This window comes from Sinohyriopsis cumingii, chromosome 10 (assembly GCF_028554795.1).
Source record: "Sinohyriopsis cumingii isolate HCF-2022 chromosome 10, ASM2855479v2, whole genome shotgun sequence".
NCBI classification, from domain to species: Eukaryota; Metazoa; Mollusca; class Bivalvia; order Unionida; family Unionidae; genus Sinohyriopsis; species Sinohyriopsis cumingii.
This window is the reverse complement of record NC_142970.1, coordinates 89,411,847-89,430,894: the sequence shown is the minus strand read 5'-3', so window position 1 is coordinate 89,430,894 and position 19,048 is coordinate 89,411,847. Positions and strand designations below refer to the sequence as shown.

Genomic DNA, 19,048 nt, shown 5'->3' with positions numbered 1-19,048 from the left:
GAAAACACGAAAATAACAACCACTTGCAATGGCAATCACTTCATTTCGTGAATAAAGATCGAAATTCTCTCTCTCTCTCTCTCTCTCTCTCTCTCTCTCTCTCTCTCTCTCTCTCTATGGGGGGGGCGCGTTATCGCCATTCTGTGTTCCTTGGCATTATTCACGATAAATACGAGCAATTTGTAATGTCTATCTTTCTACTTTGATTGATAGTTATTGAATTTTGACCCACCCACCTCTTCTATCAATCTGTCTTTTAACGTAGCTATTAACAATTTTCAATAATATCTCTACGATGTCTTCAGTGTGGCAGTCTATAGTGATGTCTAGGACTGGGGCATCATGTCGCAGACACGTAGCAGGATGTTCCACCCAGTTACATTATCCGGACACCAGGCCGACCAGTCCTAACACTAACCGCTTAACTATGAGCGCCAAGCGAGGCAGCTGTTATAAACACTCTTGCAAGTCTTCGGTACGACTCGGCTGGGGTTCGAACCCACGACCTCCCGCTTCCGAGGCGGACGCTCTAACCACTAAGCCAACAGAGCGGTCTTTTGGTGTATGTACGATTGTATAATTTCTGCCACGATTACCAATGTATTCATCTCTCTACCTCTCAAGATTTTTTCACCCCTAAATTCATGTATGTTTACATATAAATGTACGAAATCATATTACTTAATGCCCTTATCCATGTAATTGTCATATCGATTGCAGATGGGGAAGGGTTTACTCTAAGGTGTGAGAACATATAGCCCGACCCCAGTTGTTAACATTTATGACAATATTATATGTTTAAACAGAAGTTCACTACTACTTTTTTCTGCTAACAAAGTCCGGAAAACCGTTCGTTTTAATTTCAATCCTGATTTAATTTTGCAGAACCAATATACATATTATTATAAACTCTGCAGTATAGCCCTTAAGCTGGAGGGTAGCAATTTCAATCTGAAAAGTCATCAATCCTCTTAGCGATTTCCTTTGATACAAATATATTCATAAATTACATTTCTGTATGGAACCTAATAATAATAATAATAATAATAATAATAATAACTGTTGGTGTTATGAGTGTAACGCCATTTCTCAGCGCACGATATGAGATACTTATGGACGATGTAGTGGGCCTGATGTCACATGTTCATTACAATATGCACTTTTGCTGCATGCAAATCATTCCGGATAAACCCGCGTACACTTTAGACACATATTGGTAATTGGTAACAACCATATCAAGCGCGAAATTCCAAATGGCCACATGACAGATGGGTGTGCTATTCCAGGTGGATTTACAAGTCACCAAACATGATTTGCTCAGGAAATATAATATACATGTCACAAAAAGAACCCTTCAACCGACGGTAGCTGCACAGCCACGAGAAATACTGGTCAGTGTATATAATATACATCGATGTGTGCAGCCAAATTTGTATGCAGATAATTGCAGCTTTTAATGAATAGGTGAAATCAGCCCCTCACCCGAAAATCAATATCATCACGGGTGAAGGGGTAATTTATCGGCCTAGGATATACATGGCGGAGGAAGCACCCGGCGAAAACCCAGGGAACAAACACCGACCCAGGGAAAGATACCGGCAAACTTTCTCATATACGCACACGTTGACCAAGCCCTAGACTCCGACGCGGAAAGAGGTAAGATGACAGTGATCTGTAGAGGCGAGCGCCTTAGACCACTCGGTCACCTGGGACCACAGCCCTAGTAATAAAAAAGGAAAAGACAAGGTAAGATGCGTTTCATGAGATTTTCTTTGCCGAGCAACAAATTCAGGTACACTACGCTGAAACTATAAATTCTTGCCACTAGAACAAGACCCAACACATATGATGCACTACTAAGTACTTCGACGTTCCTTCCTTGCATTGGAAAATATAGGTGTCATGTTACTAAAGTTAACTGACTACCTAATGGACAATCGGCTGAGATGACAAAACTGCATAATCTCCACACACACTGAATAATAAAGACTTATCAGGCTTCGGATGAATATTCATGAAAGGCAGATTTTATCTTATGTCATGTTAACCTATAGGCTGGCAAATTCGGAAGGCCTTAGTGTTTACTCCCACAGCCTTGGCTAAGCGTGTTAATTTTTCAAACGAGTGTATTTCAGGTGCTGATGTATTTAATAAAAGAAGACACCCTTATCCTCTCTCTCTCTCTAAAAAAAAATTAAACACGCACACACACACACACACACACACACACACACACACACACGCACGCACAGACACACACACACGTATGGGATTAATACACGTACATCTTCTCCAAGTAAACATTCAATATCATATCTGCTTCAAAGTTTTTAACAAACCAACCGCTCCATTGGCATATTGGTTAGATCGTACGCCTCGGATGTTTGAGGTCGCGGTTTCAAACCCTGGCCGAGAAATAAATACCAAAGGCGCATAAGCGCGCGTGTGTGTGTGTGATTTTGAATTTTTAACGAAACTTTAAAAATTTCTGCCATATCGCTGACACCAGGACGACCAGTAGTAACAATAACCTCTTAGTGCTGAGCGCCTAGCGAGACTGCTGTTAGTACCATTTGTTAAAGTCTTTTGGTATGTCTCGGCCGGTGTTCGGGCCCGCGACCTCTCGCATCAGAGGCGGACGCTCTAACCAACAGGCCACCGGAGCGGTGTCAGGATAATGTGACTGGGTGGGACATGATGCTACATGTCTGCGGCATGATAACCCAGTGCTAGACATCATTATATACTGCTACATTGCATATATCGTAGCGATATGACTAAAATAGTTGAAAACTACGTTAAAAATCCAAATCACACTCACACACACACACACACACACACACACACACACACACACACACACACACACACACACACACACACACACACACACACACACACACACATTAAACCGTTATAATTTTAAACGAGATAATGCAAATAATCTATGTAAATATTAAATTAAAAAAATACATTCATTGACATTCATGTCATGGAATGCTGATCTTTACGTTAAGCGTTACCCAATCTATTTAGAGTTACAAAAACAAAATAAAACATTCAGACGCAGGTTAGTCATTATGTTCATTATGAGAGATCAAAATAAACACTATCAGGACGGACTTCATACATATCATTGTATTAAGTTTGTCAGTAATCGCTCAAGTGATGGGCAGTAGGCAGCACATCTGCGTGGAATATTTATAATTAATAGGAACCGTACGCCTATAATAAAACAATTTTGGAATCTTTCTATTAGGCCTACTACCAAAGGTCATATACAATTATCCCGCGTACGCTGTTATAACATGTAGATCGTATATAAGTATTGCATCATACATTGGTATAACATGTAAGTCGTATAAAAGTATTCCATCATACGCTATTATAGTATGCAGGTCGTATATATGAATTCCTACATGATATAACTTGTAGGCCGTGTATAAGAATGTTTAAACATGTTGTTATAACATGTAGGTCTACATAGGTATTCCTACATGCGTTTAACTGAGGATCTCTTTAGTCTTTATAATCACTGTTGTGATGCCTATGAACCTATTTATTAACGATACAATTTGGGTTTTTTTTTCACAAGCTGCCGTGAAACAATGATCCTTGTGAACAAAATAATAGGACACCTACTACAAACCAGGAATTTATCTCCCAAACAATGATTCTGACCGACAACAAAAAAGTGAATTCATGGCGTATTGCACTATAACGTGACGAACGAGTCGATCTTGTCTCGTTTTTACACAAACAAATTACCATTCGTTTCAGAGTAACGAATTCATCTTGTCTCGTTTTTACACACACAAATTACCATTCATTTTAGAGTAACGAATCATGTCCTATTACTTAACCCTCCACCAGGTAAATACTGACCACTCAAAATGTACATGTAATGCACGTTTTATGGAAACCTCACACTTAGTGAACTCAGCATTTTTTAGTGTAATAATCTAGTGTAACAGTCTAGAGCAATATTCCAGTGTAAGAGTCTAGTGTAATATTCCAGTGTAACATTTTAGAGTAATATTCCAGTATAACAGTCTAGTGTAATATTCCAGTGTAATAATCTAATGTAATATTGCAATGTAATATTATAGTGTAATATTCCAGGATACTATTCTAGTGTAATAGTCTAGTGTAATTTTATAGTGTGATATCCCAGTGTAGTAGTCTAGTTTATTATTCCAGTGTAATATTCTAGTGTAATAATCTAATGTAATAATGCAATTTAATATTATAGTGTAATATTCCAGTGTAATAATCTAATGTAATATTGCAATTTAATATTATAGTGTAATATTCCAGGATAATATTCTAGTGTAATAGTCTAGTGCAAAGTTTATAGTGTGATATCCCAGTGTAGTAGTCAAGTTTATTATTCCAGTGTAATATTGTAGTGTAATATCCAAGTATAATATTGTAGTGTAATATTCCAGTCTGAATTCTGAAAAAAGAATAATGTAATTAATTACGAAACGCCTGAACAAACTGAAATAGTTTTGAAAACTCAGCACAAAAAGGAAGCAACAAATACACATACAGACAAGGAAGAGTCCCTCCACCATCACACAAAAAGGCCTCTGAAAAGTGGACACACTAAAACAACAAGTTGGCTAAAGAAATGAAATTCAATTTTTTGCCATTATTAGCAGTTTTCTTAGTATTACCAAAATTAATAAGAACTGAAATAAATTCAACATGAAACTTTTCGAAAGTCACGTGTGCAATTAAGCAATGTTTATAGAGGCAACAAGATATGTATGCGGTTTGCTCAGATGCCAAAATGGAAAAGAAACTTGCAGCAATTTTGTTTTGCAAATCTGACTCATTTTGGCAAGGTTATTACAAATGCGTGTGTCAGAGGCTTCTTAAGTTCACGTATATATCCTCCCACAAACTCCAAGAAAAGTATAAGCTCGCGACGAAATTGGGTGTACGGTACTTGCATCGATGTTAAAATTGAATTTCATTACTTCGGAGATGTCTTCATAAAATTTGCAAGGCACATGTTTCCTTACCTCCACCAGTTCGTACAGATCGCATTGTAGTTGTCTCATCTGTAATAATTCAGAACTGTAGAATACTATGCTAATTTAAGAATCATACTATGTCAACGTAAGAATCATGATATGTCAACGTAAGAATAATGATATGTCAACGTCAGAATAATGATATGCCAACGTGAGAATCCTGATATGCCAACGTAATAAACCTGATATGCCAACGTAGAAATCATGATATGTCAACGTAATAATCCTGATATGCCAACGTAATAAACCTGATATGCCAACGTAGGAATCCTGATATTCCAATGTAATAATCCTGATTTGTCAACGTAAGAATCCTGATATGCCAACGTAATAAACCTGATATGCCAACATAATAATCCTGATATGCTAACGTAAGAATCCTGCTATGCTAACGTAAAAATCCTGTTATGCTATTTTGAGAATCCAGCTATGCTAGCTTACGAATTCTGTTAAATGTTGCTGGGTATAAACATGATTATATATGTATGCGTGTTTCATGGTTTCACCTACGGACATCTATAAACATATACCTGGTTGGATAAATGTTAGAGTTATGAAAGTATTGAAGGGAACAAGCGCAACATGTGTCAGGAGAATCCCTTGGTGAAACACGTGGCTGGGCAGTCACTGGGTGAAAGATATACCAGGACAATCATTAGGTGAAACATGTACCATGGTATTCACTGGTTGAAACGTACCTGGACAATCTCTGGGTGATAGATGTACCAGAACAATCGTTGGGTGATATATGTACCAGGACAATCACTGCGTGATACATGTACCAGAACAATCACTGGGTGATACATGTATCAGGACAATCACTGCGTGATACATGTAGCAAGACAATATCTGGGTGATACATGTACCTGGACAATCACTGGGTGATACAAGTACGGAGACAATTACTGGGTGATACATGTAGCTGGGCAATCACTGGATGATACATGTAACAGGACAATCACTGGATGATACATGTGTCAGAACAATAAGGACTGAGACCTTTGAAACGATTTGCTTTAGTTTACTTCAGCACAAACATAGGAAATACAATTTTCGATATGCTTACAAGAAAATGGTACAAGTAGCAAGTGGCATTGGCCTTAATAAATATTAGACTCGTAGTTAAAAGGGGTTGGGGGGTTGGCAGAATATAATTTGCGTCGAACAAGTGGAATATGAGAATACTTTCTAAGTTCACATGGTCTTTCAGTTTAAAGTGACTGTTTCTCTTCCCACTCCCGTAAAGAAGCTGAAAACTGAATCAAGAAAACTGGAGAGAAACCTCTGACCATAGCTCAACAACTTACTCAAGTATATATATATATATATATATATATATATATATATATATATATATATATATATATATATATATATATATATATATATATATATATATATATATATATCTGATTTAGAGGAAATACATGTACGTAACTTACCTGATTCTTGTTTCCCTTCCCCTTTATCAGGTGTTACTGGCTCAAATACAGGGCGGGGCGGTGGGCGTGTAGGTGGCTGCGTGATGGGCCTATCGATTGATGACGTAATGGCTCTGTTGGACAAAAGAACGTCCCTACGTACGTTCCATACTTCAAAGTTTTCCACAACTGTTTCGGCATACCTTTAATTAAAAAGGTTTAAAATAAATATTTTCATTCTTCGTGAAATATACAGCTTAAAATACTTTCAGCAGGAGAAACATAAAATGATCCTCACCGTCTCACTATGTAATCAATATTCTGCCAATGTGCCGTACAATTAAATTACATACATACTCTCGCACAGTATCCCCTCGAAAAAAGGGAGCAATATTCTGTCAAGCTATTATTAGTACCATCTAATTACTCATTAGTAATCATTATTATCATTACTTATAATTACTTAGCATTACCATTATTACTTAGTATTAGTATTAATACTTATTAGTGGTATTATTACTTGTTTTTAGAACCACTACTTATTATTAGTACTTTAAGAAAAAAAGAGGACGTTAATGGATCTTTTTTAACCCATTATTATGGTCCGTTTATTGAATATAAAGTCCTTTTGCCATTCCCATTTTTGATGGGACGACTCTCAGATCGAAAGATAGAAAATATGTCATTCTGGCTTCATTTAAGTGACTGTGTCACTCTAGCAGTGCAGAGTTACATTGTGAATATGTGCGAAGACGTACTGGGATCGAACTGGAAAAAAATAAGTCAAGAATCTAAGTCTGAGGCACTGCAATTCTTGACCAAGCCGTGAGTGAGAGCGGGGATATATATATATATATATATATATATATATATATATATATATATATATATATATATATATATATGTGTGTGTGTGTGTGTGTGTGTGTGTGTGTGTGTGTGTGACCCCTGTTTAGATACGTTAGCTTTGCCATAACAGGGCCTAAGCTACTACCGTCAGCCAAAGTTACGTATCCTTGGAATACAAATGACCCTCATGATTCAAGAACCACGAAGCCCATATTCTGTTCCAGTCATACTTTGCTTCGTCAAAAAACTGCTTCAGCACGGAACCTATTATATCGTACCAGTATCATTACTTATCACTAGTATTATTACTTATCACTGTTATTATTACTTATCAATAGTATTATTACTTAGCACTAGTATTATTACTTATCAATATTATTATTACTAGTATTATTACTTATCTCTATTATTATTACTTAGCACTAGTATTATTACTTATCAATAGTATTATTACTTATCAATAGTATTATTACTTAGCACTAGTATTATTACTTATCAATATTATTACTAGTATTATTACTTATCTCTGTTATTATTACTTATCTCTAGTATTATTACATTATCAACAGCATTATCACTTATCACTAGTATTATTACTTATCACTAGTATTTACTTATCACTAGTATTATTACTTATCAACAGTATTTACTTATCAATAGTACTATTACTTATCAATAGTATCATTATCAATAGTATTATTGCTTATCAATAGTAGTATTACTTACCAACAGTAGTATTACCTATCAACATTATTATTACTTTATTCTTCTTATTATAGCTATAAGTAAACATATTCTTCTTAGTCTGTGTTTTAGAGAAAATAAACTTACAGTAATTGACACATATACTGTGCATTTATATATACAATATATATAAACACACACACACAATGTTTAATGCTATTTGAAACTGAATATAAAGAATATTACTATACAGGTAAGATGATTATATTTTGTCCCCTACTGAAAATTGAATCCGAGTCCACGAGTTATGTCACCCATTACCTTACCTGTACCCACCAACCACCTCTACAAAGCACACATCCCGTAAAAAGTGAACAGAGACATTCTTCTAAGCATATAACAAATCCCACCCACCCCCACCCCAAATATAGTCACTCCAGATTCCTCGAACATAAATCAAGGCATTCCGAATGTGCATGTTTGTGCTACAAGAAATCTGACAAGAAGACTCTTTCGGGTAAACAAAGTCTCTTTCTCAACCGTCCAAACACCACAAGTAAGATTGCTTAATGATTCAGATTATCTACGTGGGAATCGATTGTCATCGAATCACTAGAATATCATATACTTGCCTAATTGTATCACAGGTGCTGCTCACGGACAAGGGGCTAACGTTATTACAGATGCTGCCCAAGGACAAGGGACTAATGTTATTACAGATGCTGCCCAAGGATAAGGGGCTAATGTTATTACAGATGCTGCCCAAGGACAAGGGACTAATGTTATTATAGATGCTGCCCAAAGATAAGGGGCTAATGTTATTACAGATGCTGCCCAAGGATAAGGGGCTAATGTTATTACAGATGCTGCCCAAGGACAAGGGGCTAATGTTATTACAGATGCTGCCCAAGGACAAAGGACTAATGTTATTACAGATGCTGCCCAAGGACAAGGGACTAATGTTATTACAGATGCTGCCCAAGGACAAGGGGCTAATGTTATTACAGATGCTGCCCACGGACAAGGGGTAATTTTATTACAGGTGCTGCTCACAGACAAGGGGCTAATTTTATTGATATAGGCAAGTGCTCAGGATATGAGACAGGAATTTACAACTTATCTACTGAGACAGGAAATTACAACTTATTTATTAAGACAGGAAATTACAACGTATTTATTGAGAAAGGAAATTACAACTTATTTATTGAGACAGGAAATTACAACTTATTTATTGAGACAGGAATTTACAACTTATTTATTGAGACAGGAATTTACAACTTATTTATTGAGACAGGAAATTACAACTTATTTATTGAGACAGGAAATTACAACTTATTTATTGAGACAGGAAATTACAACTTATTTATTGAGACAGGAATTTACAATTTATTTATTGAGACAGGAATTTACAACTTATTTATTGAGACAGGAATTTACAACTTATTTATTGAGACAGGAATTTACAACTTATTTATTGAGACAGGAAATTACAACTTATTTATTGAGACAGGAAATTACAACTTATTTATTGAGACAGGAAATTACAACTTATTTATTGAGACAGGAATTTACAACTTATTTATTGAGACAGGAAATTACAACTTATTTATTGAGACAGGAATTTACAACTTATTTATTGAGACAGGAATTTACAACTTATTTATTGAGACAGGAAATTACAACTTATTTATTGAGACAGGAAATTACAACTTATTTATTGAGACAGGAATTTACAACTTATTTATTGAGACAGGAATTTACAACTTATTTATTGAGACAGGAAATTACAACTTATTTATTGAGACAGGAAATTGCAACTTATTTATTGAGACAGGAATTTACAACTTATTTATTCAGACAGGAAATTACAACTTATTTATTCAGACAGGAAATTACAACTTATTTATTGAGACAGGAAATTACAACTTATTTATTGAGACAGGAATTTACAACTTATTTATTGAGACAGGAATTTACAACTTATTTATTGAGACAGGAATTTACAACTTATTTATTGAGACAGGAATTTACAACTTATTTATTGAGACAGGAAATTACAACTTATTTATTGAGACAGGAATTTACAACTTATTTATTGAGACAGGAAATTACAACTTATTTATTGAGACAGGAAATTACAACTTATTTATTGAGACAGGAATTTACAACTTATTTATATGTCAGAGCAGAACCAAGCAAACTAATGTCAATAATGGACGTGCGACTGTTTTCGATTTCACCACGTCCTCATTTTGTATTTGGTCATGTCATCGGTGTGTGATGGAACTTTGGTTAATTTATGAAGATTCCAGCAAGCTCATTGTGTTATGCCTTATTTTGTAATTAAAGACTATCAAGAAGTCACAAACCGCTTATCGTTCATGTCGGCTAGAGAACGCCCGAAGAATGTTCTGTGATCCCAATCCGTGACCTCCTCCGTCGCTGTCCCATGCGTCATGAGTGCATGAGCGTGGTTATTCAGGTGCAGTGTCAACCCTGTGGAAAGAGGAAATAACTGAAGCAAATTATATACGTGTTATATTCTAGGCCTACTGCTCATTGCCACCAAGACCACTATGGATTCGTTCTACTCCTCATTTACCGTCAGTTTCCTCATGCGTTCGTATCTTCTCCTTAGTGTGACCACATCAGGATTCTAAATACTAATTAGTGACGTATTAAGCTAGTGCGGGGCCTGTAGCATATGCTATAAAGGGGCCCTAAATTAAAAACCCAACATAAATATGTGTGTGTGTGTGTGTGTGCGTGTGTGTGTGTGTGTGAGAGAGAGAGAGAGAGAGAGAGAGAGATTTGGATTTTTAACATACCTTTAACAATGTTGCAGTCATATCGGTACGATGTCTGCGGTGTGACAGTTTATAGTGATGTCTAGCACTGGGGCATCATGACACAGACATATGGCATGATGTCCCACCCTGTCACACTATCCTGACACCAGGCTGAACAGTCCTAACTCTAACCTCTTAATGCTAAGCGCCAAGCGAGGCAGTTGTTAGTACCATTTTTGTAAGTCTTTGGTATGACTCGGCCGGGGATCGAACCCACGACCTCCCGCATCCGAGGCGGACGCTCTAACCACCAGGTCACCGGAGTGGTCCCCACATAAATATTAAAATACATTCATTTTTACCTTGTATAGTAAATTAATTGTATTTTTTCATTTGCTATACTGCCAGACAATGCGACAAATATATCTGACATTTCAGTAATAGTATTATTTACATGTAGGTAATTGATAGCTTGAAAGCATTTAGCACGGGGCCCTTGAATGTCAGGGGCGCTTGAAAGTCCGGGGCCCGTAGCATATGCTATTTGTTACTAGGATAATCCGGCAATGATACTAATAAGTCTGAATTTGATGTAAAGCATTTTAAAAAAAACAGTAAAACTGTAGATTTGTTAAAATTCCGATTTCTTTATATTTCCGATAAATAAATAGTATTTTCCATATCAGTTGCTCAAACATTCTACATTTACGAAACCGTATATGTTTTACAATATCAGTGATATGTCAATTCTGTTCAGTAAGAAACGCAAGTTCTGAAAATTAAAAATGTAATAGGGATATTCCAAGATATCAAATTTGCATGGTTTGATTTTAAATTACTTTCCGTTCAAGGACATCTCAACAATGTTGGATTCTAGTTTCATTCATTAACTTTATTTTGCTTACCATATTGCCTAATTCAAAATGAAACTATAAGGATATATCTAACCTTTCTTCCTTTAGCCATTGTGTATTGGCTTCGATTCCAAGTTTACACCTACATGTCTTGGAATATATACAATTCTGGTTAACATTTACAACAAGGCACAGGCTGAAACCTCCCAGTGAAAGACATTTCTCGAAAACATAATACAATGTGCTAACGCAGAGTAACGCCATGTAATACTTTGATATTGTAATAATCTGATCTTATGAGTGCTTCTAAAACATTTTACGATAATCAAAAACAATTACCGGTTTCCGGGTGCCAAGATACATCCACCACCTGCCACTCTCCGGTGCGGATCCCAGGCAAGGACACGGACCAAGATTTATTCGGTGTTCGTACGGTAGCGTACAGTTTTCCGTCTTTGTATTGAACAGTGACAGGGAAACTATCCACATAGTAGCTGTTTTCCAAAAGACGGTCAGGTTTTGTGGAGAACCTCATGGTGAAACCTTGATAGCACTGTTCCAAATTTCCTCCACAAATCAAGTCTTCGCCTAGGTCAATGTACTGACCTTTACCATGGAGACGGACGGCACTGTTATACTGCCCTTGAACTATGGAAGCGTTGCCATGGAGAGTTATAATTCTACCCGGAAGACGGATTTTTCCTGCTGAATCGAAACTTCCAAGAGGAAAGGATTCATGAAGCTGTCCTGGTAAATAATATTTTATTCAATAATTTAAATTCCAATGTCATAAAGCATGAACGTCATTTAAATGTTACAAACCATGAAATAAATGGCAAGGTGAAATATATGACACACAAGAAAAAGAGAAAACATCAACAATAATATTTTCTGGCATTTCTAAATTTCAATTATACGCGACTGGAATGTGCATTCAATTAAGCTGGTCTTTTAATTACGCTGAACGAGCTACCATAGTGTATTAGTTTCACAACAAAAAATAAGGTACTATGGTTTTCGTTATATGCAAATGAATAACAATGCTTTTGCTGTACGATTCTTAAAAACTTTGACCTAATAAATCACATATATAATGTGGTTCTGACTAAAAGATGTTAGAAAAGATATATTGTTACAAACATAATAATATATAAACCGTATTTCACACCTCTTATTGTATTTAACCACCTCGTCTTTCAAGTAAGTACGAATTTCAGTTGGTCAACAACCGTGTGTGTGTGCGTGCGTGTTTGTGTGTATGTGTGTGCGTGTTTGATTTTTAACGTAGCGTTAACACTGAGTCATACCGCTATGATGTCTGTAGTGTGGCAGTTTATAGTGATTTCTCTCCCACGCAAGAGAGCAATCTAGCTGTTTTCTACCCTTATTTTTCTTATCTCAGTCTGACTGTCTCAGTCCGATCGTTCAGTCGTGGTGTCCACGCGCTAGGAGATACTTTTTAAAAGAAGTGATGTCTAGCACTGGGACATAATGTCGCAGATATGTGGCATCATGTCCCATCCAGTCACATTATCTTGACTCCAATCTGACCAATCCTAACACTGATCTCTTAAAGCTAGGTGCCAAACGAGACCGCTGATAGTACCATTTTTTAATAAGTCTCTGGTTTGACTCGGCCGGGGTTCGAACCCGCGACCCACCGCACCTGGCGGACGCTCCAACCACTTTAGGCCACCGGAGCGCTCTCAACAACCATGATTTGGACAGCTAATAATTGTGTAAATATAACGAAATAAGAAAGAACAAACAACTACCCATTATGTGACTTGTCTCATATGGAATATTGTATCTAACCGTGAAAATACAGAAACTATGAGTTTGGAATTCTAACTCCAATTCAAGCCAATAAAAAATGACTTTAAAAAAATAGAAAGTAACTTTTAAAAAGTAACAGCTCTTTTGACTAGCTGTCACAAATTATTCAGACTCCAACATTTAATGATTTCTAGGTAAGGCATACGTTACGGTTTGCCAATATAATTGAAACACGTCCTGTCAAAGTCCGTCTTAATGGGGGTTGGTGGTTGGGGACGAATAAAAACACCAGAAAGTAAACGTATATAATAGTAACGATTTCTCTGAGTGGCTATTGCACCGTGTTCTTCATTGTTTTGGACAAACATGAACACTGCAAATATCTAAAATTCTCTCAAAGAACCAGAGAAATAGTTGCTGAAACGGAATATTAAATAATTATTTGACCATCATTTTCCCCCCATATGTAGTGTGCTATATGGTACAATCTCTTAATAATCGTAGATGATAAGGATGTTGACGATAATGTGGCTGAGTGGTGGGGAGGATCGAAATGTAACGATTATTTTAATATTAAACTGTTTTCAGTTAAATTCAGAGAATCCAAAGCTTTAATTATTTTATGAATCAGATTTAATCTTGTATGGTATATGCACGGTTTCTTTTCTGTACACATTGTATTTTTAATAAATCTCCCAAATCATTTATTGTGTGAGTCCTGTTTGTGTAGTTGTTTAAAAGAAAAGTGCATTCTAATGCTACATTACCTCCATACATGCCATGTGCATTTAGCCATTCAGCTCTAGAATACCAGTACTGGACTTCGTCTACTAAAGCATCCGCCGTACTCTTTGTGTTTGGATCGACAGATTTTCCTATGTACAGTTTTTGATCTCGTGCCTGGTCTCCGAGAAGAACGTCTGTCGATTCGCGTGCAGTACTTACCAGCTGCTCATCAACATACATTACCAAACCTTCTTCCTGCGACCACGACAGAACAATATTCTGCCACTGGTTGGCTTGGAATTTGGGCGTGGATGTGGTCCACGATTTCCCACCAGAAATGAATGTTGATTTCAGCTTGCCATCCTCAAAGAACAACGAGTAGGTTGGGGACGATAGGTAATATGTATTGTTCATCAGCCGTCTAGGGTTTAACCAGAGAGACAAGGTTATACCGTGATTACATCTTTCGATATTGGCTAGACATTCATGCATATCCTTTCCCAGCTCGACAAATTGTCCATTGCCATCTAGGGCGACGGCGTTTCCAATCTTGCCTGGTACAAGCCTAGCACCATTTTCTAGAGTAACATAAAATCGAGGGTTGTCAAGGATGTTGTTGGTGGCACTTTCCATGGAGAAGGTCTCGTGCACGACGTTGTCTGTGATAAAGTAAGGAACTATTTGTCTTAGGGCTTTGACTCATGAGATTGATTGGATTGCGAGGCTTACACATGATACAGTGAAGTTTGAGGACATGCTATAATGACTGATATTACTACTACTACTACTACTACTACTACTACTACTATTACTAATAATAATAATAATAATAATAATAATAATAATAATAGTAATACTACTACTAAATGACTATTAACTAAAGTTTGAGGAAATGTTGGAGTTATATTGTGCTGAATATATAAAATAAAATAAAACAGATTATGTTTCTACATAAATAAACAATTACAATCGAGATCTACTACTGAAGGGACATATTAGATGAAACGTTGCATTCCTAATATACGACGTTCTCATTAGACACTATTACGTTCTGTATGAAGTTTTTCAGTGTTTTAAACTTGAAATCTATAATATGATTTGTGAATCTAAAGAGGAAGAGAACGTAACATCACATCGACGTACGTGATATCGTCGTTACGACGTAGATCTCGATTATTCATAATTCAATAACAATTTGATTAAAATCAGGTTTCCGCTGTCCTACGTGAAGATATGACGACGACCGCTTAGGGATCATGTTGGGGTAACCATTGAATTAGCCAATATAAATGAAGAAAGTGAATCAAATCGTTCGGTACACATTCAGACTCTTCACCCTGCTCAGTCTCCAGACGCGAAGATATAAGACTTCATCTGATTTAGCGAATTTGTTAATAACATTTGTTGCCAGAACATGATCCCTAAGCGATCGCTGTCAGATCTTCAAATATAACAGTGATCTTATTTTAATCAGATTGAATGCAATAATAATTCAAATCCCAACGGGAAAAAAACTATCCAACTTTGAAAAGGAAAAATAGCGAAAAAAAAATCAAAATGCATAAATAAACGTCTGATTTAATAAAACAAAAGCAAACAAAAAAGGGTGCAACTTCCCTGTAATCCAGTGCCTCAGAGCCGAGCTGAATTCGAATATCTCCAAGAAAGAAAAACAAAATGCCAAGGGAAGCAACACAGAAATGTTTATAATCAAGTCGTTAATGTAGTTATTTCCCCTACAAGAGCCAACGTCTAAAGGCTTCCGTCTACGGGAAGGTACCAGAGGCTCTTACGTAAGTGTAGGTACCATATAAAAGGAAGGAAAAGAGGAACACTAGCACCATTTTCAAAATCACGAGACATCCTCCATGTATGCTGTAAAACATTATTATAACCTATATTATTTCCACAGTATATTATCATTACAAATATATGTAACAACTATGTGTACCAATATAACAAGAGTATTGTCAACTTAAACTCGTCAACGCAAAGAACTTCATTTCAAACATCATGTGTACAATAAGTTTTACATTAATTCATGAAATGTACAATAATTTTAACACATGCATGAAATGTACATTTACTTAATGTACTTTTCTACAATCATTTATTAAACAATGTTCTGTCTTTTATTCATTATTCATGATGACATTTTATTAAGCATTACTGTTATGAATGTATTTCATCTGAGCTGACCTAGTATTTATACAATGTTGTAATGTATTATGCTGACCTATACTGGTATTTCTACAATGTTATAATGTATTATGCTGACCTATACTGGTATTTCTACAATGTTATATTGTATTATGCTGACCTATACTGGTATTTCTACAATATTATATTGTATTATGCTGACCTAGTATTTCTACAATTTTATACTGTATTATGCTGACCTATACTGGTATTTCTACAATGTTATAATGTATTATGCTGACCTATACTGGTATTTCTACAATATTATATTGTATTATGCTGACCTATACTGGTATTTCTACAATGTTATAATGTATTATGCTGACCTATACTGGTATTTCTACAATATTATATTGTATTATGCTGACCTATACTGGTATTTCTACAATATTATATTGTATTATGCTGACCTATACTGGTATTTCTACAATATTATATTGTATTATGCTGACCTATACTGGTATTTCTACAATATTATATTGTATTATGCTGACCTATACTGGTATTTCTACAATGTTATAATGTATTATGCTGACCTATACTGGTATTTCTACAATATTATATTGTATTATGCTGACCTAGTATTTCTACAATTTTATACTGTATTATGCTGACCTATACTGGTATTTCTACAATGTTATAATGTATTATGCTGACCTATACTGGTATTTCTACAATATTATATTGTATTATGCTGACCTAGTATTTCTACAATTTTATACTGTATTATGCTGACCTATACTGGTATTTCTACAATGTTATAATGTATTATGCTGACCTATACTGGTATTTCTACAATATTATATTGTATTATGCTGACCTAGTATTTCTACAATTTTATAGTGTATTATGCTGACTTATACTGGTATTTCTACAATGTTATAATGTATTATGCTGACCTATACTGGTATTTCTACAATATTATATTGTATTATGCTGACCTATACTGGTATTTCTACAATATTATATTGTATTATGCTGACCTATACTGGTATTTCTACAATGTTATAATGTATTATGCTGACCTATACTGGTATTTCTACAATATTATATTGTATTATGCTGACCTAGTATTTCCACAATTTTATACTGTATTATGCTGACCTATACTGGTATTTCTACAATGTTATAATGTATTATGCTGACCTATACTGGTATTTCTACAATATTATATTGTATTATGCTGACCTAGTATTTCTACAATTTTATACTGTATTATGCTGACCTATACTGGTATTTCTACAATGTTATAATGTATTATGCTGACCTATACTGGTATTTCTACAATATTATATTGTATTATGCTGACCTAGTATTTCTACAATTTTATAATGTATTATGCTGACCTATACTGGTATTTCTACAATGTTATAATGTATTATGCTGACCTATACTGGTATTTCTACAATGTTATATTGTATTATGCTGACCTATACTGGTATTTCTACAATGCTATAATGTATTATGCTGACCTATACTGGTATTTCTACAATGTTATATTGTATTATGCTGACCTATACTGGTATTTCTACAATGTTATAATGTATTATGCTGACCTATACTGGTATTTCTACAATGTTATAATGTATTATGCTGACCTATACTGGTATTTCTACAATGTTATAATGTATTATGCTGACCTATACTGGTATTTCTACAATGTTATAATGTATTATGCTGACCTATACTGGTATTTCTACAATGTTATATTGTATTATGCTGACCTATACTGGTATTTCTACAATGTTATAATGTATTATGCTGACCTATACTGGTATTTCTACAATGTTATAATGTATTATGCTGACCTATACTGGTATTTCTACAATATTATATTGTATTATGCTGACCTATACTGGTATTTCTACAATATTATATTGTATTATGCTGACCTAGTATTTCTACAATTTTATACTGTATTATGCTGACCTATACTGGTATTGCCACAAACTATACAAGTCTTATATAATTTCCATAAATGCTTAGCATTCCATATTAGTTTCTATATTATATTTCAACAAACAATCTATTTATTTTATTCTAAAACATGCATATAAACCAGAGCAACTATTTTTGTCCTTCAAAACTGCAAACGTGTCTACGTGTTATATTTGTGCATGCAAACGAAGGGCAGGAACACAAACTATATTCCTTAATATTCATTTTATCGGTAGCTGAAGGCCAAACCCCTCGATAATTAATTGCTTTGGTGCTGTTTTTTCCGTATCTATTTTCCTTGCTTTAATATGGCGGTTATCATTTTTAGGTGTACCCTTTATCACAGCATATACATTTGTCCATGATGAAAATAAACATAAATGTTTGCTTAAATATGTTACAATTCTGTAACTTCTCTACTTCCTGATTTTCTTTTACTAAAATATTTTAATGTGATCATTGAAAGTCCTTATAAAGTTCCAGTGAATGACCGTATCAAATACCATTGAAAGTCCTTATCAAATTGTTCTTCAGCTTTTATAGTAAATTAGTCTCACGGAAACAAAAATGTCCATGCTCAAAACTATACAACACATCCAAAAAGTGCAAAACAACATCCACAACAACTTCATTTCAGCGGCACAAACTTGAAGAAAAAAAAATCAAATCTTAGAAGTGCAACGATTAGAGAGCTAAATAATAAAATAACCGAAAACAAAGCAAAGAAAAAAAATGAACAGAAGGAACTGAGAAAATAACATCTCCACAGA

The 19,048-nt window shown here is 35.1% G+C and overlaps 1 protein-coding gene across 5 annotated transcripts in view; it reads right to left on the bottom strand.

Annotated features, from left to right (window-relative positions):
- The window catches only part of LOC149790563 (uncharacterized), a 253,953-nt gene that overhangs the window by 126,042 nt on the left and 108,863 nt on the right, over positions 1 to 19,048 (bottom strand). For 3 of the 5 annotated variants that reach the window (XM_089972628.1, XM_089972631.1, XM_089972632.1), the window contains exons 8-12: positions 14,183 to 14,800; positions 11,979 to 12,386; positions 10,366 to 10,492; positions 6,485 to 6,666; positions 5,031 to 5,069 (exon numbers count right to left, since the gene is read on the bottom strand). In XM_089972628.1, coding sequence (XP_089828754.1) covers positions 5,031 to 5,069; positions 6,485 to 6,666; positions 10,366 to 10,492; positions 11,979 to 12,386; positions 14,183 to 14,800 — 1,374 coding nt within the window. The remainder of the gene's footprint in view (positions 1 to 5,030; positions 5,070 to 6,484; positions 6,667 to 10,365; positions 10,493 to 11,978; positions 12,387 to 14,182; positions 14,801 to 19,048) is intronic. The other 2 variants (XM_089972630.1, XM_089972629.1) reach the window with 2 other exon arrangements.